Source organism: Pan troglodytes, chromosome 8 (genome assembly GCF_028858775.2).
Source record: "Pan troglodytes isolate AG18354 chromosome 8, NHGRI_mPanTro3-v2.0_pri, whole genome shotgun sequence".
NCBI classification, from domain to species: Eukaryota; Metazoa; Chordata; class Mammalia; order Primates; family Hominidae; genus Pan; species Pan troglodytes.
Window position 1 is genome coordinate 131,308,543 of NC_072406.2, and position 26,775 is coordinate 131,335,317.

General features: G+C 46.6%; 1 protein-coding gene and 1 long non-coding RNA gene across 6 annotated transcripts in view; both read left to right on the forward strand.

Moving 5' to 3' along the window:
- Nucleotides 1-1,892: 1,892 nt before the first annotated feature.
- Nucleotides 1,893-26,775, forward strand: part of GRK5 (G protein-coupled receptor kinase 5) — a 250,667-nt gene continuing 225,784 nt past the window's right edge. For 2 of the 5 annotated variants that reach the window (XM_016919477.4, XM_016919478.4), the window contains exon 1: nt 1,893-3,163. In XM_016919477.4, the coding sequence (XP_016774966.1) occupies nt 3,112-3,163 (52 nt within the window). In that variant the 5' untranslated portion in view covers nt 1,893-3,111. The remainder of the gene's footprint in view (nt 3,164-26,775) is intronic. The other 3 variants (XM_016919479.4, XM_063782177.1, XM_063782180.1) reach the window with 3 other exon arrangements.
- Nucleotides 3,170-5,667, forward strand: LOC104008317 (uncharacterized). Its single transcript, XR_001706871.3, has 2 exons — nt 3,170-4,575; nt 5,355-5,667. It is a non-coding gene; the product is annotated as an uncharacterized LOC104008317 (long non-coding RNA).

Sequence of the window (26,775 nt, forward strand, 5' to 3'; positions counted from 1 at the left end):
CTTTGGGTCTGTTTCACATCTGTAAAATGAGAGGGAGAGGCAGGGGTTCCCAGGATGGAAAACTTAAATGTCTATACAGGCCAGATAAATAAAATCACTAGTGACTTGGGCTGGGTATAAGACAACAGGGAGTTACGGTAAACTAGAGAGCTTTTCAACTCTGAGTGTGGTCTACTGACCACGAGGATCGACAGAGCTCTGGAGTTTGTTAGAAAGAGCAACATCTCAGAAACCACCCCAGATCTATCCAAATGCAATCTGCATTTTAACAAGATCCCCCGTGATTTGTATGCTCATGAAACTTTGAGCCAGGCATGGTGGCTTATGCCTGTAATTCCAGCACTTTGGGAGGCAGAGGCGGGTTGGATCACTTGAGTCCAGGAGTTCAAGACCAGCCTGGCCATTATGGCGAAACCCCGTCTCTACTCAAAATACAAAAATTAGCCAGTCATGGTGGCACACACCTGTAATCCCAGCTACTTGGGAGGCTGAAGTACAAGAATCACTTGAACCTGGGAGGCCGAGGTTGCAGTGAGCCGAGATTGGGCCACTGCACTCCAGCCTGGGTGACAGAGTAACTGTCTCAAAACAAAACAAACAAACAAACAAACAAAAACAACCTTTGAGAAAATTGTTTTTTTTTGTTTTTTTGTTTTTGGTTCGGAGTCTCGCTCTGTCGCCCAGGCTGGAGTGCAGTGGCGCGATCTCGGCTCATTGCAACCTCCGTCTCCCGGGTTCACGCCATTCTCCTGCCTCAGCCTCCTGAATAGCTGGGACTACAGGAGCCCAACACCACGCCCGGCTATATATATTTTTTTTTTTTGTATTTTTAGTAGAGACAGGGTTTCACTGTTAGCCAGGATGGTCTCGATCTCCTGACCTCGTGATCCTTCCGCCTCGGCCTCCCAAAGTGCTGGGATTACAGGCGTAAGCCACCGCGCCCGGCCCGAGAAAATTGTTATGGTGCATAAGCCATCTAAAGGCATTCAAAAATTTTCTTTCTTTTTTTTATGTTAGCCGAATAAACAAACTTCGGGCTTCATCAGGCCCTATGCTGCCAGCAAGTGACCAGTGTGGTTGGTGGAGGGCTCTAGGAGCTGCCAGCTTTAGGGGTCTCGCTGTCTGAGAGAGATCCTTTCATTAAAGATTAGGGCTCTAGGCACGTGAATATGTAGCAAAGACCAAGCCTGGATTGCTTAGAACAGTAATTCCTGGAGTGGTAAGTGCCTGAAAAGTTACCCGCTGAGCCCTCCGCCTTCTGACAGGTAAACTGTTGTTGCCCCCATTTTGCAGACAAGATAAATGAGGCCCTGGGAGACTCACTGACCCAAGTCTAGACACCAGGAAGTGGTGGTGGTGGGTACACTCCCCCAGGAAAGCAGATAATCTTGGGTTCTTACAATCAGTGACCAGACCAGTTTCCAAGGCCTGGAAGGTTTATTGATTTCTTTATATTCTCCAATGCATAATAACTGTTCTCTGTTTCTCTCGGCACCTCCCTGCGACTTCCTGGCAGCCCTGGGGACAGAGGGTTTCCTCCTTCTGGACAGAGAAGGCCCAGAGTCGGCTTCTGAACGGATATCCGGCCCGCAGGATGCAGAGGAGGCAAAGGCCTCATTGTTCTTTGGGGCCTGCCTGCCCCGCCCCCAGCCGTAGGACTCTCGTGGCAGATCCCGGGTGACCGAAGACAGCCCATTTCCAGGAGTGGGGCCTTCGGAGCGGAGGGAGCAAGGAAACGGGGCTGAGCACAGACCTGGAGTCTGATGTTCTGAGCATAACACTGGAAGGAGCTAAGAGCCCCAAAATAAATAAGACCGGAATTTAAAAACGTTAATCCCACGCCGGCTTGGCGCTGGCCTGGCTGTTACTCATTAACGCTCCCCACGGCGGAGACTCCGGAGACTCCGTCTGCGTTTTTATTACTTAATCTGGCTGGGTTTGGCTGCAGGGAGGCTCGTGGATTTGCTGGCCGGGTGTGCTGGAAGGCAGTTTATTCACAGAATAAGCAGCTTCCCACGCTGGACCCCGAGCCCCAGGCGCCGTCCGCGTAGACCCCGCGCCGCGCACCGCGGCCGCCGGGGGGCGCTCGGGTCGCACCGAGAGCAGCGCGGGCAGCCAGCGCCGGGTCGCAGCCGACCCGCAGAGCCCTTCGCGCCCTCCGAGGAAACAAAGTGCATCTTTGTCCGCGGCCCGAGGCGCCGCGTGGGAGACGCTGGGCAGGGGCCAGGCCGGGCCGGCCGCCGCCGCGTGCGGGGACCCTGGGCGCGCGTCACTGACCCGGGACTCAGACCCTCGCGGGCCTGGCGCGGACGGGAGGAAGCGGGCTGTGGCGCGCGGCCGAGCTGGCAGCCCTCCCACTCCGAGCACGGCTCGGGACCCGCACTGGCTCCTGCCGGGCCGCGGCGCTTCACGCGCCGTCACCGGGGCCCGTGCACTCCGCTTTCCGGGCTGGCGACGGGGCGGGAAGGGGGCAAGCGGGAGCCTGCGGGGGGGTGCTGGGGACTTCGGCTTGGCTGGGCCGCCTTTGAGTCGCCTGTCGGCCGGGCGGTGCCCGCCTTCGCTTTCGGTGCCGTCCCGGGGCGGGTCCTCGCTCCGACAGCCGCGCGCCAGCCCAGCTCAGCCCCGGCGCCGCGCGGCCGGGAGGACTCCAGCTCCCAGCAGGCCCCGCGCCGCGAGCACCGAGGCAGGAGGCGCGCCTGGGCCGGCGCTTGCGCAGTGCGGCCGCCCGAGCCTGCTAGTACCACACCCCCGGGAGGGACTGAGGGGAGGCAGAAGCATCCGAGGCATTAAAGCATCCGAGGGAGCCGGAGGGGAGGAGAATGGAGTGACAGAGACACGCGGAGGGTGGGGGGTGGGGGGGAGCGTGTTGAGGGAGGGGGGAGGGGGTACACAGAGGGAGGAAGAAGCGGCGGCGGCGGCGGCGGCGGCTCCTCTTTGCAGAGGGGGAAACTCTTGGGCTGAGAGCAGGAATAATGCGGTAGGCAAAGCGGGCTGCTGGCTCCCCCGGCTCCGGCAGCAGCGGCGGCAGCCCGAGCAGCGGCAGCAGCAGCGGCAGCACCCCAGGCGCTGACAGCCCCGCCGGCCGGCTCCGTTGCTGACCGCCGACTGTCAATGGAGCTGGAAAACATCGTGGCCAACACGGTCTTGCTGAAAGCCAGGGAAGGTAAGAGGCATGGCCGGTACGTGCCCGGCGCGTCCGCCGCGGGCCAGGGTGCGGGTGTCGGGCGGCGTGCGGGCTGGGGCTGCGCCCGTGCAGGATGCCCGCTGCCGGCGAGTGGGTCGCGAGCAGGACACTTCGGAGAGCGGCTCTGCAGACCCTTCAGGGTTCCTGCCTTGGGGCTCAGAGAATCTAGACTTGGGCTGAGAAGGTTGCAGGGATTTGGATGCTAACATATCTCCTAGTTTCCAGCGCTCGCCCTGCAGAGCGTGCCATCTCGGCAGCTGTTGAAAGGTCAGTTGGAAAAGCATTCATTCGGGGAGCGACGAGCAAACATGCACATAAAATAGCGTTTCAAGTCGGCCCGGGATGGTTCTGTGTGAACTGGTGTGTGTGTTCGAGGGGCGGGGGTGGAATGAGCAGAAGCCAAGTCTTTGCCTGCGCAGGCTGAGTTGATATAGACTATTGCTGGAAACCATCCGCTGGGATGTTTCTTAGGGAAATCCCGTCGTGTGGAAGGAAGCCTTTTAAAGGCAAAGTCAGATGTTGAGGAATTAGCCTTTTCATAGAATTATCAAAGGATGGCTGTACAGATCACCTAGAAAATAATTCAGTATTTCAGGTTTTTCTTTTCTGGGAGTGTGATAACTGAAATTGTTAGATTTTGGCTCAGTTAAGAAAAGAAAGGTAAGTGTGCTGGTGCTTTAGATACGTTTTCTATGCAAATCATTAGATTTCCTGCATTTAGCTGGCAGGAAATATTGTCTAAATGGAGTGTGTAAGATCCTGAGTCAAACCCTAAGAACGCATATTTTGACTCTTCCTTTTGATGAAAAACAGAAAAAAGGGGGGGAGGCAGAAACTTGGATGCTTCCTAAAATGATTGTGTTGTGTACATGTAAACATATATATTTAGGAATACCTGGAATTTATGTCGCATATTTTCCTTTTTTTTTTTTCTGGTCAAGATTTGAGCTCTAGTGTGCGACCTTTTTAATAAAAGGGGAAGAGGTTTTTCCCTTTCACGGGAGAACGCTTTATTTGATACAAGGTAGAAGGCAGACTGAGTAAGGGCTTGACTTTAGAAGGATACTCGGTGAGCAGTCCATGAAAATGTCTTACCTACTTAATATTTTCATTCACCTACTTTGATGAATGAAGGGAAGAATTTCTGGCCAGCAATAAAACGATTCGTGTTTATTCAGCCCGTTCCATCACCTTGTGGCTCCCTACACACTGTGGGGGTAGGTGATGCATAGCCTTCCGTGGGCAGCGTTTCAGCAACTCAACCCGGCATTCGTGTCTTACTTTCGTCGTCACTTGTCACTCTAAAGCAGCCAGTGGGCAAGAAGGTTTATTTCAGAAGCTCCGAAGGGAGGCAGTGCTTTGAAAACCCCAGCAGAGTTTAAAATATACAGGTTAGTCTCCCTCCCATTGCTTAGCTTTGGTGGGAATAAATTTTTAGGAGAGGCTTGTTACTTGGTGACTTCAGGTTCTAAGGCCTGAGCTGTGTGTGTGTGTGGTTTTTTTTTTTTTTTTTTTTTTTCCTAACCTGACATTTTTAGTGGACAGGATCTAGGTGGGTGCTGGTAGGCTCTCCTCTGGGTTGGGGAATGGTCCTGAAAGGGAGGAAGCAGAGAAAACAGCCCTCCACCTCCCCCGCCCCTCTTGCAGCCTTTGCAGCTGGCCACCTAGTGGTGGGACACGGTTGTGTATCTCAGGATTCGGGGGCTGGGAAAGTTTTCACTGTCGCTCCATTCTGAAATTATTTCTTGGGAAATCACTGGGTCTGATGGTACTGGAGCCTTGCAAGTTTCGCTGGTTCCTCCTGTTGCCCAGGGAATCTGCCCCCGACATTTGCTGCTGTAGATATTTGTTTGCCTGATAGATGCTTTTTTTCTTCCCTGAGCATTTGGTTGCTTCTTTTATAATGCTTTGCTTAGAGTGGGCAAAGTGATATCAATTCCACCCGCCCCCTCCAAATTGTTTTCCCCAGTATTTTTTCAGCAACGTGAATTTACTGTCTGATATTGTTGTTCGTTAGGCCAACAAATTGGGTTTTTTTCCCAGAGCCTTGGAGAAGAGAGCTGCAGGCTGGAAGCTTGTGTGGAGTGACCGACTCCCATTGGGGCAGAATTACAGTGATTGAAAGTGCTCAAGAATGTGCCTTTCACTTTTTTTTTTTTTCCTTTTAAAGGCTTTTTCAATTTTGCTGTGAGAGTTTGGTCGTCATCTCATGGTGAGAAAATAGCTCTTGATGATGCCTTGGAAATGGAGAGGGCCTGCGGAAGCAGAGAGAGACTGACACGTGAACAAGAAAAATTAATCATTTAATGGAAACCTCATTTACAATTTGCATCTCTCCCCCTCTTTCTCTCTTATGCCTAGAGGAAAGCCATGATTTTAAGTGCTTCCAGTTTCTTTTGGCTGGGCCTTTATTAGAGACTTGAGCCCATATATCCTAATTAGTGTGGACACTTTTAGAAATTAAAGCAATTTATGTTTCTCTTCTCAGTTCTCATATATTTGAATTTATTTTACTAAACTTAGTAGTTCTCCAAATAACCATATTATCTAAATATTCAGAAATGAAATTTTCAGTCAGTTTAGTGAAATATCTAATATAAAACAGTACATTAAAAAAATCTGAGTTGTTTAAAAGGTTTAAAAACACTTCGTAAAGATTCTTGTCAGTGGTTACAGATGAGAAATATAATTGGCCAATGTGAAATTTAATTTAGTTCACTTAACAAAATACACCGTAAGCAATTTAAAATTTGGCTTTCAAGTAAAAGTCACATTTGTCCCAAACAATAGAGAAACAGACTTTGAAGAAAGACAGGCACACTTTGAAAATGCTGTAAAATAATTTGTAGTTGTCCATGTCGGTGGGTAACACCGGGGCCTATCTTTTCTTTTTATTTTGCATTCTTAAAGACAGATGGCTCCTAAATTCACTGTATCTTCAAAGTCTTACCGTAATAAGACATAATATAAAGTGGAAAGCATTAATGTAGCAATAAAATAGAAAGCCTGTAAGCGGATTAGAGTAAAATGATGGATTGTTAGTAATTAGAAAATATAGCAAGCGAGCTTCATGAACACTTGTGACAATTATTTTAAAATAAGAAAAGGTAGAGGTATGAGTTCAAGATTTTGAACCACGGAAATGTATTTTGGGGCCTGTTTATTTGTCCTGGGTCTCATGAGAAAACATCAACTCGATCACTCTTAGGAACTTTAGATTGCTCTCCTAAAAAGTGCTTAAGGAAAAAAAGAAAGAAGTTGAGACTGAATTCATGGCAATTTATGGGAATGAGCTAAGTGATTAAGCATTTCATGAAAAAGAGGCCCAGACTAACTCTATCTATCTATTTATTTACATTTCAGTATCTCAGAAAATTGGCAGGCGACCTAATGTTGAAATAATAATGAGAAGGAGAGTTTGCTGAGTGCCTTTTGTGTGTTTCTTTTTGGTTTTATTGTTGCAGTAAAGGTTTTTGTGTTTTTCTCATCTTCTAGATCTGTTGCCTTTCTTCTGAGTGAACAGTGGTGAGAAAAAATTTTGCAAGGCCCCGCTTTTCCTTTCTTCACAGGCCAGCAGTAGCCATATCTGATCAAAAAAGATATCTGAAGGAATATTGATCACATTTTCCTGAGGCCCTAGCAAGCACAGGAATTGAGAAGTTAGGACTGGAACAACTTTGTCATTTGTCACAATTGCCAAAAATTAGAATACACAGGAACCGTTTTTTCAGGTAACTCTGTGACTTGGCTGGATCTTCCTGATCATCAAGATTAGCACCTCGGGGCCTGGAAGAGGTTAGGGAGGGCAGGAAGAAGGAGTGAGCCAGCATCCAGCTCTGCGTGGGGCAGGCTATGGCGTGGACAGATTTAACATTCCACAGCACGGCTGAAAGCCCTGGACGTCTTTCCCTTGCACCCCTAATTCATGGTGATAAAACCAAAACATGGTGAATTAGGTTATTAGAACGTTGGAACATCTCTGAAGCTCAAAGCCCTCTTATGGTTATGTGAAGGCATACGTGGAGGCATACGTACTCCACTCTGAAGCTTCTCCTTCAATTTTAATGTTAATCTTACCGAGCGACAGCTTTCATCCTGGTGAAGGCAGCTCGGTGTGTGTAAAAGCAGCCTGGCCTGTTAAAGACAATGCTGTTAAATCAAACTGCCTTTCTTTTTTTTTTTTTTTTTTTAAAGTTTCCTTTTCAGTACTGACAACTTGGAGGTAGAGAAACCAAAAGCAATGTTTTCAGAAGGCCTTTTGCTTTCTTAAAGATTTCAAACGATGATTGTAGTTAATCTGGCTGCCTGTTTGAAAAACCATCAGATAAATGCCCACAAGGCTCTCATCTTTCAGTAGCTTAGCTGCTGCTTGTCAGATTCTAAACTCCAAAGTGCTTGACTCTTCCAGTGCCCAAACTAATCCTTGTTTAAATTATATCTTCAGAAGCTATAACTCTTATAGTGGCTTGCTAAATGATACCCTTTGGATCTGGGCTGAAGACTTCCAGAATGCCCAAGTGAATTTCAGGAGCGGGCTCAATGTTTAACCAAATTCACCTTTACCAAGGGCTATTCAATCCATATCTGGGATGTTTTAAATAAAACTATCCAGGACTGTGGGCAATATTCAACGTTAATATTTGTTGCCAATATGTTTGGAGTGCAAGATAAAGCATTATAATGTCTAGACATTTTTGAAATAAAAAATCTTCTGGTTACCAAAAGGCATTATTGTCATAGGTCATGCAACTCAGAGGTGAAACTTGAGAAAACAGAAAGTGACTACCAACAGGTGACACATTGAGAAGATAATTAGGAATTTCCTCAATCATACAACCCTCAGCACCCATTTCTCACATCAAAATAGAATGGTGGAGCCGAGTGCGGTGGCACAGCCTGTGGTCCCAGCTACTCTGGAGGCTGAGGAAGATCATTTGAGCCCAGGAGTACTGGTCTGGAGCAAACTATGCGTACTGGGTATCTGCAGTAAGCTCGGCATCAATATGGTGACCTTTCGGGAGTGGGGACCACCAAGTTGCCCAAGGAGGGGTGAACTGGCTTGGTGGGAAACAGAACAGGTAAAAACTCCCATGCTGATCAGCAGTGGGACTGCATCTGTGCATAGCCACTGCCCTCCAGCCTGGGCAACACACAAGACCCTGTCTCTAAAAATAAATAAATAAATGAATGGAATAGGAGAGAATATTGAAGACAAGGGGATGAAGGCATGATTTTAAATGACTAAAATGGTTTGGGCATGGTGGCTCATGCTTGTAATCCCAGCACTTTGGGAGGCCGAGGCAGGCGGATCACCTGAGGTCAGGAGATCGAGATCAGCCTGGCCAACATGGTGAAATCCTGTCTCTACTAAAAATACAGAAATCAGCGGGGTGTGGTGGTGCCCGCATGTAATCCCAGCTACTCGGAAAGCTGAGGCAGGAGAATCACTTGAACCCGGGAGGTGGAGATTGCAGTGAGCCAGTATTGCACCACCGTACTCCGGACTGGGTGACAGAGTAAGACTCTGTTTCAAAAAAGAAAAATAAAAAATTAAAATGTATTATGGCCTTAAATAATAGGGTTGATTTCCACTTTAAAACATATCCTGTTATATTTCAGTGAAAATTTTTATTTAAAAATATTCTAAATATTGAAAAGATGTATTTTGGGGGGGCAGAGATAATGTCATTCCTTTTATTACCATCCAAAAACTGGAAGAAGCATTTCATTTTGTGAAAACTGTGCTGCTTTTAAAAGAGAAAGTCCTTACTTCCTGACTGGACCCTTCCCCCACCCCTGTTTCTCATTTTGAGGAAACCATTCTTGAATAGGCTTCTGAAAATCTTACAAGAGTAAAATTTATTTGTTCAGCATTTGGTTGTTGAAGGACCCAGTGCGGAGGTGACATTCGGGTGTCAGCCTCAGATAATACAATGTGAAATGAGTGAAAAGATGCAATTGGGCACTGCCGTTCTCTTTTTACATGTTTTTTTGTTTGTTTTTTGTTTTGTTTTGAGACAGAATCTGCTCTGTCGCGCAGGCTAGACTGCAGTGGCGCAGTCTGGGCTCACTGCAACCTCTGCCTCCCAGGTTCAAGCGATTCTCCTGCCTCAGCCTCCTGAGTAGCTGGGATTACAGGCGCCCACCATCAAGCCTGGCTAATTTTTGTATTTTTAGTAGAGGCGGGGTTTCACCATGTTGGCCAGGCTGGTCTCAAACTCCTGGCCTCAGGTGATCTGCCTGCCTTGGCCTCTCAAAGTGCTGGGATTACAGGCATGAGCCACTGCACTCAGTCTCTTTTGATGTTTTTTAACTGATCAACTAGGTGTGAACAGAACTGGATTTTTTTCCCCGAAGAGCTGAGGCTGACTGGGGTGTGACCTCCTTAGCTGTGTAGACTGCATTGACTCTACTGTGCCTAGAATTTGGACAATGGCCTGAGGGACCAGTATGTGATTTAAGCATAATTAAAAGGTTATACTTGAGGGATAGACCTGAATCTGGAAGACAACTGCTAATTTTCTGGGGCACTGAGGGGTTTTTGTTTTGTTTTGTTTTTTGAGACAGGGTCTTGCTGTCACCCAGTCTGGAGTGCAGTGGTGCCATTTCAGCTCACTGCAACTTCGACCTCCTGGGCTCAAGTGATCCTCCCACCTCAGCCTCCTGAGTAGCTGGGACTACAGGCTCGTGCCAACATGCCTGGCTAATTTTTGTATTTTTTGTAGAGATGGGGTTTCGCCCTGTTGCCCAGGTTGGTCTCTAAACTCCTGGGCTCAAGCAATCCATCCACCTTGGCCTCCCAAAATGTTGGGACTACAGGTATGAGCCACCACGCCCGGCCAACACTGTTTTTATGAAGGTCTGTTCCTAGAAATGGAAACCATTAAAAACAATGGCAAGAAGACCCTTTGGTTGAGGAATGACAAGATCCAAGAGGAAAACTGGTATGCCATGGTGCCTTCCAGGCAGAGCAGGTGTTCAGGGCAGAGGCCTGGGCAGGTAGACGGGCTGCAGTTCTGGAGTGAAGACGGTGGAGGCTGCATTCCTTTCTGGCTTTCTGTTGGGATTGGCCTGGGTATGTCCTTTGACATAGCCTGTCACAGGGAATGACCGAAAAGATTAAAGGTACCTGTTCCTCTTCAGGGGCTCTGTTCAACATAGTAGCCACTAGCTGTATGTTGTTATTTATACTTAAATAAAGTTAGGAATTATGTTCCCGAAGCATGCAATCCACATGTCTAGTGCTCAGTAGCCATGTGTGGCTAGTGGCCATTGTATTGGGCCATGCATATAGAACATTCCCATCATTGCAGAAGGCTCATCGGGACAGAGCTTCTCTAGAGGATTCTGTGCATTTAGTGAGTGTGATAACCCCATGACTTCTGACATGAAAAATTAGGGAAAATTAAAAGAAGCAGAGGGAGGCAGGGAGTTGGGGAGAGAGACAGTGTGGAGGAGAGGGAGAAAGAGAGATGAGAGGGGGAAATGGGTAGGAGAAGGAGAAAATAGGGAAGGGGGTGCGGAGAGTGAGGAAGAGACTGAGGAAGGGGAGGGGGCTGCACCATGGAGGAGGGGTGAAGGCAGGGGTTGGGAGTTGGGACTGACTCACCTAAGAGGAAATTCAGGTCAGGGACAATCATGGATGGTGGCGGGGGTGGAGGGGGTTAAGCTACCATATCCTCCCCCACCCCCTTTTTTCATATCTTGTTGGGAAATTTGCCTAAATTGAGCAACTGACTTTCCTGATTCAAATTAAGTGCATGATATAGATACATACAGAGCCCCGTGTTCCTTCTTGAAATTCTTAATGTGGGGCTATTTTAAAGCAGTCATTTTATTTAAAAAAACAATTAAGTTGCATAAGTGCGGCAGATCTACAGAAAGAATAGAAAGAAACCTCCACAGGCAGGTGATCTAAAATGGGGGTGAAGACAGGCAAAACCATTTTAAGGGTTTTCATTTTTTCTGAGCTGGGAAGACATCAGGAAGAAGGTATATTTAAAGATGCCAAAGAAACTCACTGTTCTTGTATCCACTTGAAAATGGTTTTCTCCTTAAAAACTGTTTCTTGTGAGATTTGAAACATTTTAACAATAACTCAGAGCACACTTAGAAAGAAAGTAAGTGTTTGAAACAATAAAACAGTTCATTGCTTGTTCCCTGGTGTCCGAAGCAAGGGAGTCTATCTGACGTTGTACCAGAGTCAACTGGTGACACCCTCCTAAACTAGGCCAGTTTTGATAGGGCCTACTGTGTTTCTAAGAACTTGTAATCTGTGGAATATCAAAAATTTTTTTACAAAGGTAATGATGAAATGAACCCCAAGGACAGCTTCTGGGGCCTGTGCAGAAAGCAAGGGTAAACAGATAAGCTGAGATAAACAGATAAGAACATGCCTCTGTCCTGAAGTGGCAGAAGCCACAGAGCCACTGGTGCCTCGGCTTCCCTGCGCCTTCTCAGCTGATCTGCTGCCCTGTCCTCTGTTTCCGGCATAGAGGTTACCCTTGGTTTAACGGATGGGGAAACTGAGATGAAAGAAAGGGAGTCAGGGCCGGGTGCAGTGGCTCACACCTGTAATCCCAGCATTTTGGGAGGCTGAGGCAGGAGGATTGCTTGAGGCCAGGAGTTCAAGACCAGCGTGGGCAGCATAGCAAGACCCCTATCTCTACAAAAAATAAAAAATAAATAAAAATGGCCAGGCGTGGTGGCTCACGCCTGTAATCCCAGCACTTTGGGAGGCCAAGGTGCGTGGATCACTTGCGGTCAGGAGTTCAAGATCAGCCTGACCAACGTGGTGAAAACCCATCTCTACTAAAAATACAAAATTACCTGGATGTGGTGGTGGGTGCCTATAATAATCCCAGCTACTTGGGAGACTGAGGCAGGAGAATCGTTTGAACCTGGGAGTGCCACTGCACTCCAGCCTGGGTAACAGCGAAACTCCATCTAAAAGATAAAATAATAATTAAAAAAACCATAAAAATAAAGAAAGGGAGTCACTTGTTCAAGGTCACTTGAACTGTGGACTTTTGGGGAGCAATTGCAAGTGGATCTCCCCTACCCTCCAAAGTGCTTTTATGTTCCAAAATAAATCTTTCTTCCTTCCTCTCATAATATAGGCCAAAACAACAAACTCTTCTCAAGATGGTAGGGTTTTTAAGTGTAAATACCCATGAGGTTGTAATTGTGGAAGAGAAAGAGTGTCTTTGTCAGATTCCCTGGGAAAAGGGGCAAATTGGGAATATAATTTCCCTCTCAGACTGTGATTTCAGCTGAGGGCCAGTTTGAGAGCAGTTGGGTAAATTAATTCCTACTAGGTTGTAAATGACTGATAGGTGAATCCTCAAAGTAGATGTTTCCATTTTAAAAGTAGAACTGTGTATCAATACAACTGAATCTGTGTTTGAGGACAAGGCAGGATGCCTACATGCCATACATAAGTGCCTGTACACACATAAGCACATGTGTACGTATGTGGTATGATCGCCTGTGGAGGCCCATTACCTGTACTCTCTCGCTGCCTGGGCCCCTCCTACCAACACATCAGACAAGCAAGGCCAGCCTCTTGCGTTATTTTTCCCCTCAGCAGGGCTAGTGGCCAACGAATTGCCCCCAAGGGACTGGATGTGAAGCCCCATGGGTGGTGGTGGTGGGGACAGTCATGGGAGTTTAGGTGTGGGCCACATCATTGGCAGCAGCACCACCTCCTTTCCTTGGCAGAGGCAAGAGGTGGGCAGCAGGCATGCCAGTTCCTGCTGGCTCACCACACATAGCTCCCATCTGCCCTGCACCCTGCTTCCCTGGCCGCTTACTGCTCCTTAGGAGGTTCTTGCCCTCAGTTACCTCTGCCTGACAATGGCACCTTATGTGCAGGCTCAGGTTTCTGCAGCTCTCTTTACTTACTACCCAAGTAGGGGGTTAGAGAGGGGGAGGCGAGGAGGGTTTTTCTTGCAGATTGCAGGGCATCCCCACCCCCTCACCAAAGAGAGAGTATGAAGTGGCCTTTTCCCCCAGAAAAGCTCTCTCTGGATGAACCCCTTGCCATTTTTCAGTGGTAACCTTGAGTGTTTGCATTTAGGAACCATGTCAACCCGCGTGTGTGTGTGTGTGTGTGGCGTTAATGTTGCAACTCTGCTTTTCAGGGGGCTTTGTGAGGCAAGGGAGTGTATAAGAGCCATGCACTTCCTTGGGGGTCCACAGTCAGACTTGAGATCCTGGTGGGAAGGCAGCCTGGTGTCGCTCCCTGATGATGAGGGCACAGGAAGCCATGCTTTTGATCTGCTCCTGCAGAGAAGCTGTAGCTCTAAACTTACCCACTCCAGGAAGGGAAGGGGAGGGGGTAGGAGATAGAATTACCCAACTGCTGGATGGAGAGAACCCAGCCAATGTAATTGCTCTGCATGTCTGATAAAAAGTCTTGTGAAACCTCATTTGAAAATGGAATTCCATCCTGGCATGGGTCTTAGCACTGCTTCTGAAATGGAAACAAGCTGGAGGAGGTCGACAAATGGCCCAGGAAGAACAGCTTTAAGTGGCTGATGCAGAAATGGGTCCTGCTTGGTCTTAATGTTTTCTGTTAATGCACTCAGGAGGGGCTTGTTGGGATATGTAGATAACATCCCAGGAGAAGGAACTCCTAGCTCTAGGAAGAACAGGGGTGGAGTAAGGACAGAGGATTGGGCCATCGACTTGAATAGCAAAGGATACCTGAGCATCCAACTTTTCTCAAGCCAAATGCTGTTGTGGGTTGATGCCACTACCCCTGCTGTCACAGATTAGGGAGAGTGTGTGTCTAATGAATATGTTCCTGGAACATAGTAGGTGTTCAAAAATATTTCCAGAATGAATGACTGATGCTACACAGCTTGAGTATCCCTAACTGAAGAATCTGAAATCCAAAATCTGAAACTTTTTTTTTTTTTTTTTTTTTGAGACGGAGTCTCGCTCTGTCTAGGCCAGAGTGCAGTGGCACGATCTCAGCTCACCGCAACCTCCGCCTCCCGGGTTCAAGTGATTCTCCTGCCTCAGTCTCCCAAGTAGCTGGGACTACAGGCATGTGCTGGGAATTTTTTGTATTTTTAGTAGAGAGGGGGTTTCACCGTGTTAGCCAGGATGGTCTCGATCTCCTGACCTCGTGATCCTCCTGCCTCGGCCTCCCAAAGTGCTGGGATTACAGGCTTGAGCCACCACGCCCGGCCCAATATCTGAAACTTTTTGAAAGCCAACATGATGCATACAAAATGATCATTGGATCTGTTGCCTAGGCTGGAGTGCAGTGGCACCATCATAGCTTAGCTCACTGCAGCCTTGGCCTCCTGGGCTCAAGTGATCCTCCTGCCTCAGCCTCCAAAGTAGCTGGGACTACAGGTGCGTGCCACCACACTTGACTCTTTGCAACATTTTGGATTTTAGATTTTCAGATTTGGGATGCTCAACCAGTATAATGCAAATATTCCAAAATCCAAAAACATCAGAAATCCAAAGCACTTCTGGTCACAAGCATTTCAGATAAGGGATACTCAACCTGTATTTATGTTATGTGATGGTGAAGAAGAGAGCCGAGAAAGTGATATCCTCAAGAAATGGCCTTGGGGTCACAATAGATGGTACATTAGGAGATGATTCAACATGGTTAAGAAAGGTTAACTAAGGTTATAGGGCAAATTGGAAAATGTTTTCCAAATGTTTGTCTTAACTCTGAAAAATGTTTGGCAAACTCCCCCTCCCCCCTAATTTGGAAGTGGTTTGTTTTAGTCGTTTTTGAAGAAATAAATATTTGCATTAGACCAAACATTTGGGGCAAACAGTTCTCCCCATTTCTGAGGCTCTGTATGAGTAGGAGGAGATGTTTCATGCCGATAACACTCATCCCTTTTTTGGCCAAATCGAAGGTAACTTTTGATGTGAGCTTCACATGCTTTTCACATAACTGCTAGAATGAGGTTGAGCAAATGGAAAGAAAAGAGGAAGCCAAGAAGCTTGATCCTTCCAGACCTAGGGATGGCTGATGACCTGGCATTTGAAGGATGTAATCGTTAAAGAAAAATTGCCTTTCTGCTCATGGGCAGGGAGGCTGGATCCAATTAAGACAAGGAAAACGTATGTTAACTTGGAGGAAAAATTTCTAAACAGTCAATTCTGTAATCCTCTCTGAAGAGGAAGAGGCCAACATGATGAGGCTTTATGGATGGTGCCAAGCCCTGTGATATATAATAATTAGTAACCACTGGTTATTTTGCCGCACACTCATTCTCCAAACCACTAACCATTGCTTGGGATGGAATGCACCAGGCTTAGATATTTGCCCCAGATGTCTTCCCTTCAGCAGTATCCAATTAGAGGGATTTTTACAAATTAAAGCTTAATTCTCTATAATATATAGCAAAATATAAATTAAGGAGAAACCCGATTTCCTTGGTTGGTTCCATGGGTTACGGAGGTGAGGGCTAGCCTTCAGGTGCACCTCTTAGTTTATGCTTCAGTGGCTAGTGGTGACTGTTCTATATCATGGTCCTTGGTATTTTTGCTAGTCTTTTTGGTAGCTTAAAAACATTTCAGAGGCGAGGCATGGTGGCTCATGCCTGTAATCCCAGCACTTTGGGAGGCCAAGGTGGGTGGATCACCTGAGGTCAGGAGTTTGAGACCACCCTGGCCAACATGGCAAAACCCCGTCTCTATTAAAAATCCAAGAATTAGCCAGGCATGGTGGCACGCGCCTGTAATCTCGGCTACTCGGGAGGCTGAGACAGGAGACTCACTTGAACCCAGGAGGCGGAGGTTGTGGTGAGCTGAGATCGCGCCACTGCACTCCAGCCTGGGTGATAGAGTGAGCCTCTGGGTGACAGAGGCTCAAAAAAAAAAAAAAAAAAAAAATTGCAAAGGTAATACTCACTAAAGAAAGTCCAGGCCAGAAGTGGTGGCTCATGCCTGTAATCCCAGCACTTTGGGAGGCTGAGGCTGGCAGATCACCTGAGGTCAGGAGTTTGAGAAGAGCCTGGCCAACATGGCAAAACCCTGTCTCTACTAAAAATACAAAAAAATTAGCCTGGTGTGGTGGCATGCGCCTGTAGTCCCAGCTACTCGGGAGGCTGAAGGGAGAGAATGGCGTGAACCCGGGAGGCGGAGGTTGCAGTGAGCCGAAATCGTGCCACTGCACTCCAGCCTGAGGGACAAAGTAAAACTATATCTCGGAAAAAAAAAAAAAAAAGTCCAAAGGACCATGTAAAGCATCTCTCTCTCTCTTCCCATGCACCCCTGCTACCAATCCCACCACTCAGAAATAATTAGCATCAGCATGTAGGTGAACGTTTTCCCAAATCTCTGTATATGCACATACGAACATCTAGATAGAACTTTACACAAAATGGGTCCCAGTGTGCACACTGTTCCGCAGCTGTTTTCAGTCCACAATATGCTGCAGAGCCTTTCCATATCTGTGTTTATAGTTTCCCATGAAATGGATGGGTGTCAGGAAAAATTGTGAAAGACTTTGGAAGCTGAATGCTGTTTCAATGGAATGCTGGGTATGTTCTAGCAGACTCTTAGGGGTTATCCAGTTCTAAAGGGGTCTGTGTTTTTCATTGTCTTTGACTAGTTTTATAATGTATTTAACCAAGCCCCTAGAGTGAGCCATTTAAATTCTCTAATTTTTAAAGATAATATAAAGGAATATCCTACCCATGATATATTCATCTTTATGCACTTATTTTAAAGACTTCTGTTTTTTTCCTGTGGGAGTATCTGCCTAATAACATCCCCTTTCCTCTTTGGGAAGAATCATAATAATTTGTGAAATAGGCTTCAGTGACCCTAGGGATGTACAATGTAGATTTTCTTATGAGAAAGGAGCATGATACATGTGACATGACATTTCTGAGACCTTTGGGACTTAACATCCCTCACCTCTGAGTAATGAGTCATCTTTTCTATGGTATTCAAAGTTTGAATTAGGGAAATTAAGGTTGAGTTCAGTCAAAGACTTTAGTTGTGGATGACTTTTCAGTTGCCCTTGGATTTTGCATGTGTAAATCAGGCAGGGGGTACACTCAGAAAACAAGCCCACAGCTTCGTAAAGGTGTCTTGGATCTCTCACTGTGGATCATCAGCACAACCCTGTGGGCCTGGGAATTGTTTTTGCTGTTGCTGTTAGTATTATTCTAGTTTAAGAAAGAAGGAAAACAAGCTCAGAGAGGTGAAGTGGTTTTCCAAGATCCCATACCAAGGAGCCACTTGCCCTTGTTCCTGTGGTGCCAATCCATTGCTTTGTTCTTCATATTTGAGGGCTTTTGCGTTTCATTGTACATTGTACAATTCTAGGGAGCCATTGTTCCCATCCTAAAGCTGGTAGATGTGTAAATGTATCAGGTCGGGGGGCAGAAAGTGTCTTGAGGAAGGGACGCCCCTTCCTAATCCCCTCCAAGTGCTGCCTGTGCTGGTGTCAGTCCTCCTGAGGTCATTTGCCCTGTCTTTGATCTGGCACAGTATCCTCCTCTGTGGAATTCTGTAGCTCTTCCTCTGGTAACTGCTTTCACTAAAGGTTTGCATGGAATTTACCTAGACCAGGGCCCTACGGTTCCCACCTGAGAATAGAAAACGCCCATTAAAAACAGCACCACACAAAACAAATCAGTGGCCCCTCCTCCTGCTCTGCCTCCCTCCGAGATAAGCTTGGCATGAGGGCATAGTCCAGAGCCCCACGGCCTTCAATAATTTTGTTAACAATTGGAGGAGAGTGGCATTTTCTTCCGGGAAACATTTGCAGATGTGTGAGCTAGCTCTACATGGGGAAGGGCTGCCCCCTTCACTGCGTGCTGAGGCTGCGGGCTCCGTGTCCTGTCAGAGTGTGGGAGGGAGCTCCTCACACTGAAGCCAGCTCCTTCCTTCCGCAAAGAAGGGATCTGAGGGCCAAAAGGGGCCCGCATGGGTGGCCGTGCAGGAGCAGAAAGAGGCTCCAAAGCAGGATGGGTCCCCTGGCCTGGATTTTCCTCCAGGGCAGCTCTGCAACTCTAACACCCATCCCCAGGCTGTGTGTTTCCTAGGGATACGTAATAAAGTGCCACCAACTGGGTGGCTTAGAACAACAGACATCTATTGTCGCACAGTTCTGGAGGCCAGACGTTTGAAATCAAGGTGTGTGCAGGGCCGTGCTCCCTCTGAAGGTACCCGGGGAAGACCTGTTCCAGGCCTCTCTCCTTGGCTTGTTGGTGGCTGTCTTCTCCCTGTGCGTCTTCCTCTTGTGCATCTGTCCCTGTGTCCAGAGTTATCCTTTGTATAAGGACACCAGTGCTATTGGATCATGGCCCACTTGAATGACCTCATGTTAACTTGATTACCTCCATAAAGATCCTATTTCCAAATAAAGTCACATTCTGAGGTACCGGGGGTTAGGACTTCAACATAATCTTCTTTGGAGGACACAGTGAACCCCGGAACACAGGCCCTGCCTGTACTGAAGCAGCAGCTTTTGGGGATAGCCTGTATTTTTAAAACAGGAGGTTCTGAGGATGAACCAGGCGTGGGAACTGCTGCTCTATAGAACTCTGGAGCTGGTGGGTTTTCTGAGTGCCTTCTGAGATTATCTCGGACATCCAGACTACTCTGACCGGGTCCCCAAATAGGACTCTGCAGGTTCCCTGGCAGTTGGTTTCTGTCTTCTGCTCAAATATTTCTAGAGACGGGGAACTCATACCTTCTTCTAAGCAGCCTATCCGATTTTAAAACACTGGATTAAAAATATCTATAATAATATATATATATTATATATATCTATATATATTAGATAGGCTTCTTGCCTCACCCACTAAATTGTAGACTTCCTGAGGGCTGACACCAGGGCTTTTTCTTTGTATCTTACTGGAACTAACCAGATGCTAAAAGTAAACCCAAGTCTGCCTGTGGAGACCTGGTATGTCTGGTGCCATGTTAACCCATTAGGTCCTGGTTCTGCTCTTTGGAGGTATCCAGGATAAATGCACCACTCTTTGCCTGAGGGGGCCCTTCTAATATTAGAAGACAACTATGATACCCACTGTAGAACTAAAAGCAGAACCCCAAGTCAGGCACGGTGGCACGCACCTGTAGTCCCAGCTACTCCCAAGCCAGGAAGATCACTTGAGCCAGGAGTTCTGGGCTGCAGTGTGCCATGCACTGCATTCCAGTGAATAGCCACTGCACTCCAATCTGGGCAACAGAGTGAGACCCTGTCTCTTAAAAAACAAACAAACAAACAAACATAGCCAGAACCCTGCCCTCCAGATTCCCAGACTGGGCTCTCATTGTGCATTGCAGCCAAGTAACAGACATAACCAACCTTAGGATAGGATTTATTAGCAGGTGGGAATGATGTTGTTGCTAACATCTGGCAAAGCTCAGGGCTTCATAACTTGCCAGAAGTGAGATCCAGTCACCCACTATTTATTTATTTATTTATTTATTTATTTATTATTTATTTATTTATTTATTTATTGAGACGGAGTGTTGCTCTGTCGCCCAGGCTGGAGTGCAATGGCACGATCTCGGCTCACTGCAACCTTCTGCCTCCCAGGTTCAAGCGGTTCTCTTGCCTCAGCGCCCCGAGTAGCTGGGATTACAGGCGCCCGCCACCATGCCCAGCTAACTTTTGCATTTTTTTTTAGTAGAGATGGGGTTTCACCATGTTGGTCAGGCTGGTCTCGAACTTCTGACCTCAGGTTATCCAACTGCCTTGGCCTTACTAAATGCTGGGATTACAGGCGTGAGCCACTGCGCCCAGCCTAGTCACCCACTTTTTAATTTTTGAGGTAATATGGTATCTTCTCCTGCTGTGCATTGAGGCAAGATGTTTCCATTCCATTGAAAGCTTGATCAAGGTTCTGTGAGAAGTTCAAAGGGAAAGGGAGAGTGTGCCACTCATGTGCTGTGTGGCTCCTCTCCAAGCAAAACCATCCTCAGCTGCATAAATGTGCAGCTTGGCCAGGTGATCCTGGAGTCTCTTCTCACCCTTCAAATCCTGAGAATTTGCGGGTGCATTTTCCACTGATAATTCAACTGTGGGTACTTCAGAATAAAATTTGATGTTAATTTGAAGAGCAGGCATTACACACTAAAACAAAAATTACCCAAGGGAAGAATGAGAGCCAAGAGGGGTTACATTTGTAGTAGAAATAAACAGGAAAAAAACCCACCACTGCTAATTGAACTGATTCTCGCAATCCAAGAAAGGCAAATGCATGATTCTAATGTTTTCTTTAGTAGATTACTGAAAGGAAGGTTAAATCAAAAGTCAAAAATAAACAGTTTGATTATCCTACACTGTATTATCTTAATAAACTGTCTTCCTGGAAAGTTTAAAAATACACAGTACTTCATCTGGCCAAAGAAAACAGTAAGTAAATATTGTTGAGAAAATGTAAGAATTTTCCATCTAGATGTGAGGGGTGGAAACATTGCCATGTGGACTTCAAGACATCCCACAAGGAGTGAGAGAGTGATAGGTATTACCTACCTTTTAAGGCTTGTTGTCGGGGACACTGTTGTCACATACGGGGGAAGAGGTTGGGAGGGGAATGGGCCCTATCAAGCACTCTTCTGGGCTCCTGGCAAAACCTCACCCACTTCTGCATTCTCCTGCAAGGTTTGTCTAGATACTAGCTGTATCCTGACTGGTGATGCTCAGATTTCATAGTTTAGGGTGATGTGGAGAGGACTGCTGATTTTCTTCTCTCTCTCTCTCTCTCTTTTTTTTTTTTTGAGATAGAGTCTCGCTCTGTTACCCAGGCTGGAGTGCAATGGCGCGATCTTGGCTCACTGCAACCTCCTCCTCCTGGGTTCAAGCAATTCTCCTGTCTCAGCCTCCTGAGTAGCTGGGACTACAGGCATGCACCATTGTGCCCGGCTAATTTTTGTATTTTTTTTTCTTTTTTTTTTTGAGATGGAGTCTCGCTCTGTCGCCCAGGCTGGTGTGCAGTGGCATGATCTTGGCTCACTGCAAGCTCCGCCTCCCGGGTTCACGCCATTCTCCTGCCTCAGCCTCCCGTGTAGCTGGGACTACAGGTGCCCGCCACCATGCCTTGCTAATTTTTGTATTTTTAGTAGAGATGGTGTTTCACCATGTTGGCCAGGATGGTCTCGATCTCCTGACCTCATGATCCACCCGCTTCAGCCTCCCAAAGAGCTGGGATTACAGGCATGAGCCAGCACCCGGCTAATTTTTGTATTTTTAGTAGAGACGAGGTTTCATCATATTGGCCAGTCTGGTCTCGAACTCCTGACCTTGTGATCTGCCCGTCTCGGCTCCCCAAAGAGCTGGGATTACAGGTGTGAGCCACTGTGCCTGGCATCTTCTTCTTTTTCTTTCTTTCTTTTTTTTTTTAATTTTATTTTTATTTTTTATTTTTTTTTGAGATGAAGCCTAACTCTGTCACCCAGGCTGGAGTGCAGTGGAGCAATCTCGGCCCACTGCAACCTTTGCCTCCCAGGTTCAAGCGTGCTGATTCTCTTCTGCTTAATTTTTCTACAGTTGGAAGTAGCAAAAGGTGGAGACTAGTGATGTGAGTTCTGTCCTAGCTTTGTTGCTAACCTGCCAGAGGCCAAGGCTGGTAACTTTGTGTCTCTGTACCTTTTTTTTTTTTTTTTTTGAGACACAGTCTCACGCTTGCCCAGGCTGGAGTACAGTGGTGCGATCTCGGCTCACTGCAACCTCTGCCTCCTGGGTTCAAGAGATTCCCTTGTCTCTGCCACCTGAGTAGCTAGGATTACAGGCACCTGCTACCATGCCCGGCTTTTTTTTTTTTTTTTGTATTTTTAGTAGAGATGGGGTTTCACCATGTTGGTCAGGTTGGTCTCAAACTCCTGACCTCAAATGACCCATCTGCCTCAGCCTCCCAAAGTGCTGGGATTACAGGTATGAACCACTGTACCTGGCCTGTATCTTTTCTTTTGAAATGGTGTCTTGCTTTGTTGCCCAGGCTGGAGTGCAGTGGCGTGATCTTGGCTCACTGCCACCTTGGCCTCCTGGGCTCAAGCGGTTTTCCTGCCTCCGCCTCCCAAGTAGCTGGGATTATATGTGCCTGCCAGCACATCTGACTAATTTTTGTATTTTTAGTAAAGGCGTTTCACTGTGTTGGCTAGGCTGGTCTCTAACTCCCAGTCTCAGGTGATCCGCCCTCCTTGGCCTCTCAAAGTGCTAAGATTACAGGTATGAGCCACCACTACTGGCCTGCCTCTCTGTATCTTTATCATCACATAGGAATAATGCCCTATTGATCACAGAGACCAAATAAAAAATGTAAATAAGATGGGGAGTCCAGATGCAAACCCTAGTATATGTAAAATTTTAGTATATAATAGGCTGGGCACGGTGGCTCATGCCTGTAATCCCAGCACTTTGGGAAGCCGAGGTGGGTGGATTGCTTGAGCCCAGGAGTTTGAGACCAGCCTGGGCAATATGGCGAAACTCCATCTCTACTAAAAATACAAAAATTAGCCGGGCATGGTGGCGCATGCCTGTAAACTCAGCTACTAGGGAGGAGGTTGAGGCAAGAGAATCGCTTGAACCCGGGAGGCAGAGATTTGCAGTGAGCTGAGATCGTGGCACTGCACTCCAGCCTGGGTGACAGAACAAGACTTGATCTCAAACAACAACAACAACAGCAACAAACAAACAAACATGGTAGCCTTGTTACAGCCAGGAAGGATGGAGATAGTAAATGGGGAGGTAGTTTCTAAGGAAAAAAGCAAGTCCTGGTTAGACAGGTAGTATGTAGGGATCCACTACACATGAAAAGATGCTCGCTCTCACTAGAAATCTAAGATATATAGAATCTTAGTTTGGCAATAATTTAAAACATTGATAAAGGCTTATTTAAAAAGTGTGGGTAAATAGGTTATTTCAAACATTACAATCTTGTTGCTGACTAGGGTGTAAATTGGTAAGTCTTTGTCTCAAGAACATTTTGGTAATATAGACATCAAAAGCCTTAAAATTGGGTAACCCTTGACCTTGAAGTTCCACGTCTAAGATTTTATCTTAAGGAAAAATTAGTGTACCAATGACGTGCAGGAAGTTGTTCAGTAGATGATGTTTATAATAGAGGTTACTTGGAAACAGTTCCAATGACCATCTGTAAAGGATCGATATAATAAGTCCTGGCATATTCAAATAGTAGACTCATACATAGCTATTAAGAATTATGGAGATCCAGACTGGGCAGCATGGTGAAACCCCATCTCTACAAAAAGCAAAAACAAAAAACTAAAATTAGCTGGGCATGGTGGTGTGTGCCTGAAGTCCCAGCTACTGTGGAGGCTGAGGTGGGATGATCACTTGAGCCTGGGAGTTGGAGGTTGCAGTGAGCCACGATGGTGCCAGTACGCTCCAGCCTGGGTGACAAAGTGATACCCTGTCTCAAAACAAAACAAAACAAAACAAAAAACGAACCCGCCCCCCCGCAGAAACGTTATGGAGATCTAGTTCGAGACCAGCCTGGGCAACATAATGAGACCCAATCTCTAAAAAAAAAAAAAATTAAAAAACATCAGCAATCAGCCAGGCATGGTGGTGCATGCCTGTAGTCCTAGCTACTTGGGTGGGAGGATCATTTGAGCCCAAGAATTCAAGGCTGCAGTGAGCTGTGATCATGCCATTGTGCTCCAGCCTGGGGTGACGAGTGAGACCATGTCTCTGAGAAAAAAAGAAAAAAGAATTATGGAGACCTATTCTTATTGGCATGGAGAGACGATCATAACATAGTGAGCAGGGGTTAGGAAAACCCAGATTATGTACAACGAATGTGCGTTACACTTAATAATTAGAAGAAAAAAGATGTCTTTTTTGGGGAGGGGGAATGACAATGCCTTGTAAATGTAAGGCCACTTGATAGGACTGTACAGAAATAAAATCCTTAAAGAAAAGTAAACATGCCAGGTCTTCTGAATCTCAGCAAGGGTTGGCCTTCTTAGCATTCCTCCATGGGAGATTCTAGGATTATTCCAGCTGTATTACTTCAAGGATTCTTGAAACTCTTCTTGGACCCATTTGTTGACTGACTGCTTTGATGGACTGTAAATACACATCATTAAGGCTAGATGCCTTAACGCATCTAGCATACTGTTTTGACTCCGCTAGATGATGACATGTCTTTGTCTTTCAAATGCGAATTTGATTTTTCGGAAAATCAAATTTTGTTAGGCTTGATGTGTTAAGTGGCCATTTTGGAGCTAGAGAGTAAGGGGCAAGAATGGGGAATGAGAAGACTGGGACCTTTCCCAGTGCCCTGTGCTGGGTTGGGGTTTATAAAAAACCCTCCAAGGCATTGGCTTTGTTAGGCTGGGCTCTTCTGGGTGTGCAGTGTTGTGTGTTTGTTTTAATAGTAACCACCATTATTTTATAATAAAATGACGGTTGGTGGAAGGTGAGCACTCCTATCCTTGGTTGACAAGCTGGGCAGTTGATGAAGAGATACTCTGACTGTCTGTAATCCTTTAACCAGGGATGTGCCCAGTAGAGGCTAGATTCCTGTTATCTCTGTCTAGTGAACTAGTGACCAACTAATGAGCAGGGGTGCTTTAGCATGTGCAAAATCCGAGTCAATTGAACTGACATGATTCAAGACCTCCTGTGTGTGTAATGCTGGCTGGGGTACTTCAGGAATGCAAAGATGTGAGATTCTGCTCTTCCTCTTCAGGACCTTCCAGCCTAGTTGGGGGAAAGGCAGGTACATGATCAACTCCATTACAAAGTAATCTAAGTACAGAGGCAGCCTTGATGGGGGGCAGGGATCAGTAAAGCTTTCATCAGAGAAGTGGTCTTGAGCTGTGCCTTGAGGACAGGTGGCTGGTGGTATGAAGACAGCATTTACAGGGCCCCTAACTGGTGCAGGCTCTGTGAAGGAGGCTTTATAGAGATAGATGTATTTTTCACCACGGTCCAATGCATTAGGTTTTGTTGTCTTTTGCACATGACAAATCTGACAGGCTAAGGACACATTCAGGTAGGTGTTGGAGCTTGGCTTTGAGCTTCCAGCCTGTGCTGTGGGGAGAATTCCATCTTATGAGGTTACGGGGTGTGAGGGACAAAGGTTCTTGGCACTGGGGAGAGCCAAATGGTGGTGACTTGGGAACAGCTTGTGGTGGCCCCATTTTTCTGGAGCCTGGAGTAGTTGTTGGGGAGCAGGGAGCAGGAAGGCTGCAGAAGAATAGGGTCATATGGGGAGGTCTCTGAGTGTCAGGCTAGAATTTGGGAGTTAAGGTTTTAGGCAAAAAATAGCTGGCCAGGTACGGTAGCTCACGCCTGTAATCATAGCACTTTGGGAGGCCAAAGTGGGAGGATTACTTGAGCCCAGGAGTTCCAGACTAGCCTAGGCAATATGGTAAGACCCATATATTAGTCCATTTTCACACTGCTGATAAAGACATACCTAAGACTGGGTAATTTATGCAGGAAAAAGGGTTTAATGGACTTACGGTTCTACGTGGCTGGGGAGGCCTCACAATCATGGCAGAAGGCAAGGAAGAGCAAAGTCATGCCTTAGGATGGCAGCAGGCAAAGAGAGAGCTTGTGCAAGGAAACTTCCCCTTATAATAACTGTCAGATCTCATGAGACTTACTCACTATCTCGAGAACAGCAAAGACCTGTCCCCATGATTCAGTTACCTCCCACTGGGTCCCTCCCACAACATGTGGGAATTCAAGATGAAATTTGGGTGGGGACACAGCCAAACCGTATCACCCCATCTCTACAAAAAATAAAAAAATTAGCCAGGTGTGGTGGTGTGCACCTGTAGTCCCAGCCACTTGGGGAGGACTGAAGTGGATCACGTGAGTCCAGGGATGCTGCAGTGAGCTATAATTACATCACTGTACTCTAGCCTGGGTGGCAGAGTGAGACCCTATCTCAAAAAAAAAAAAAAAAAAAAAAAAGAGCCACTGAGAGTTTTTGAGCAGAGGAGACTCAAAAACTACCTGTACTTGAAGACACCGGATCTGGCAGCAGAAGCTGTAGGGCCAAATGGGCAGTGGTTCTTGGAAGTATTGTGGGGGCTTCCAGGGTTCTGCAAAAAAGAGGAAGAGGGGTGGGTTGGAGCAGCTTTGGGGAGACTAAATCTATAGCACTTGGCACCTGATAGGACATGGCGGTGAGTGGAAGGACAACACTGTAACTTTTGTGCAGCAAAAGAAACAATCAACAGAGTGAAAAGACAACACACAGAATTGGGGGAAACATTTGCAAACTGTTCACCTGACAAGGGATTGATACCCAGAATATACAAGGAACTCAAAACATCTCAACAGGAAAAAAAATTCCTATTAAAAAATGGGCAGATGATCTGGACAGACATTTCTCAAAAGAAGACATACACACCACTAAAGAACTTACTCATGTAACCAAATACTGCTGTACCCCAATAACTTATAGAAAAATTAAAAAATTAAAAAACATCTAAACATAAAAAAAGAAGACATACAAAGATGGCCAATAAAAAGTGCTGAGGCCGGGCGCAGTGGGGCATGCCTGTAATCCTAGCACTTTGGGAGGCTGAGGCAGGTGGATCACTTGAGGTCAGGAGTTCGAAACCAGCCTGACCAACATGGCGAAACCTTGTCTCTACTAAAA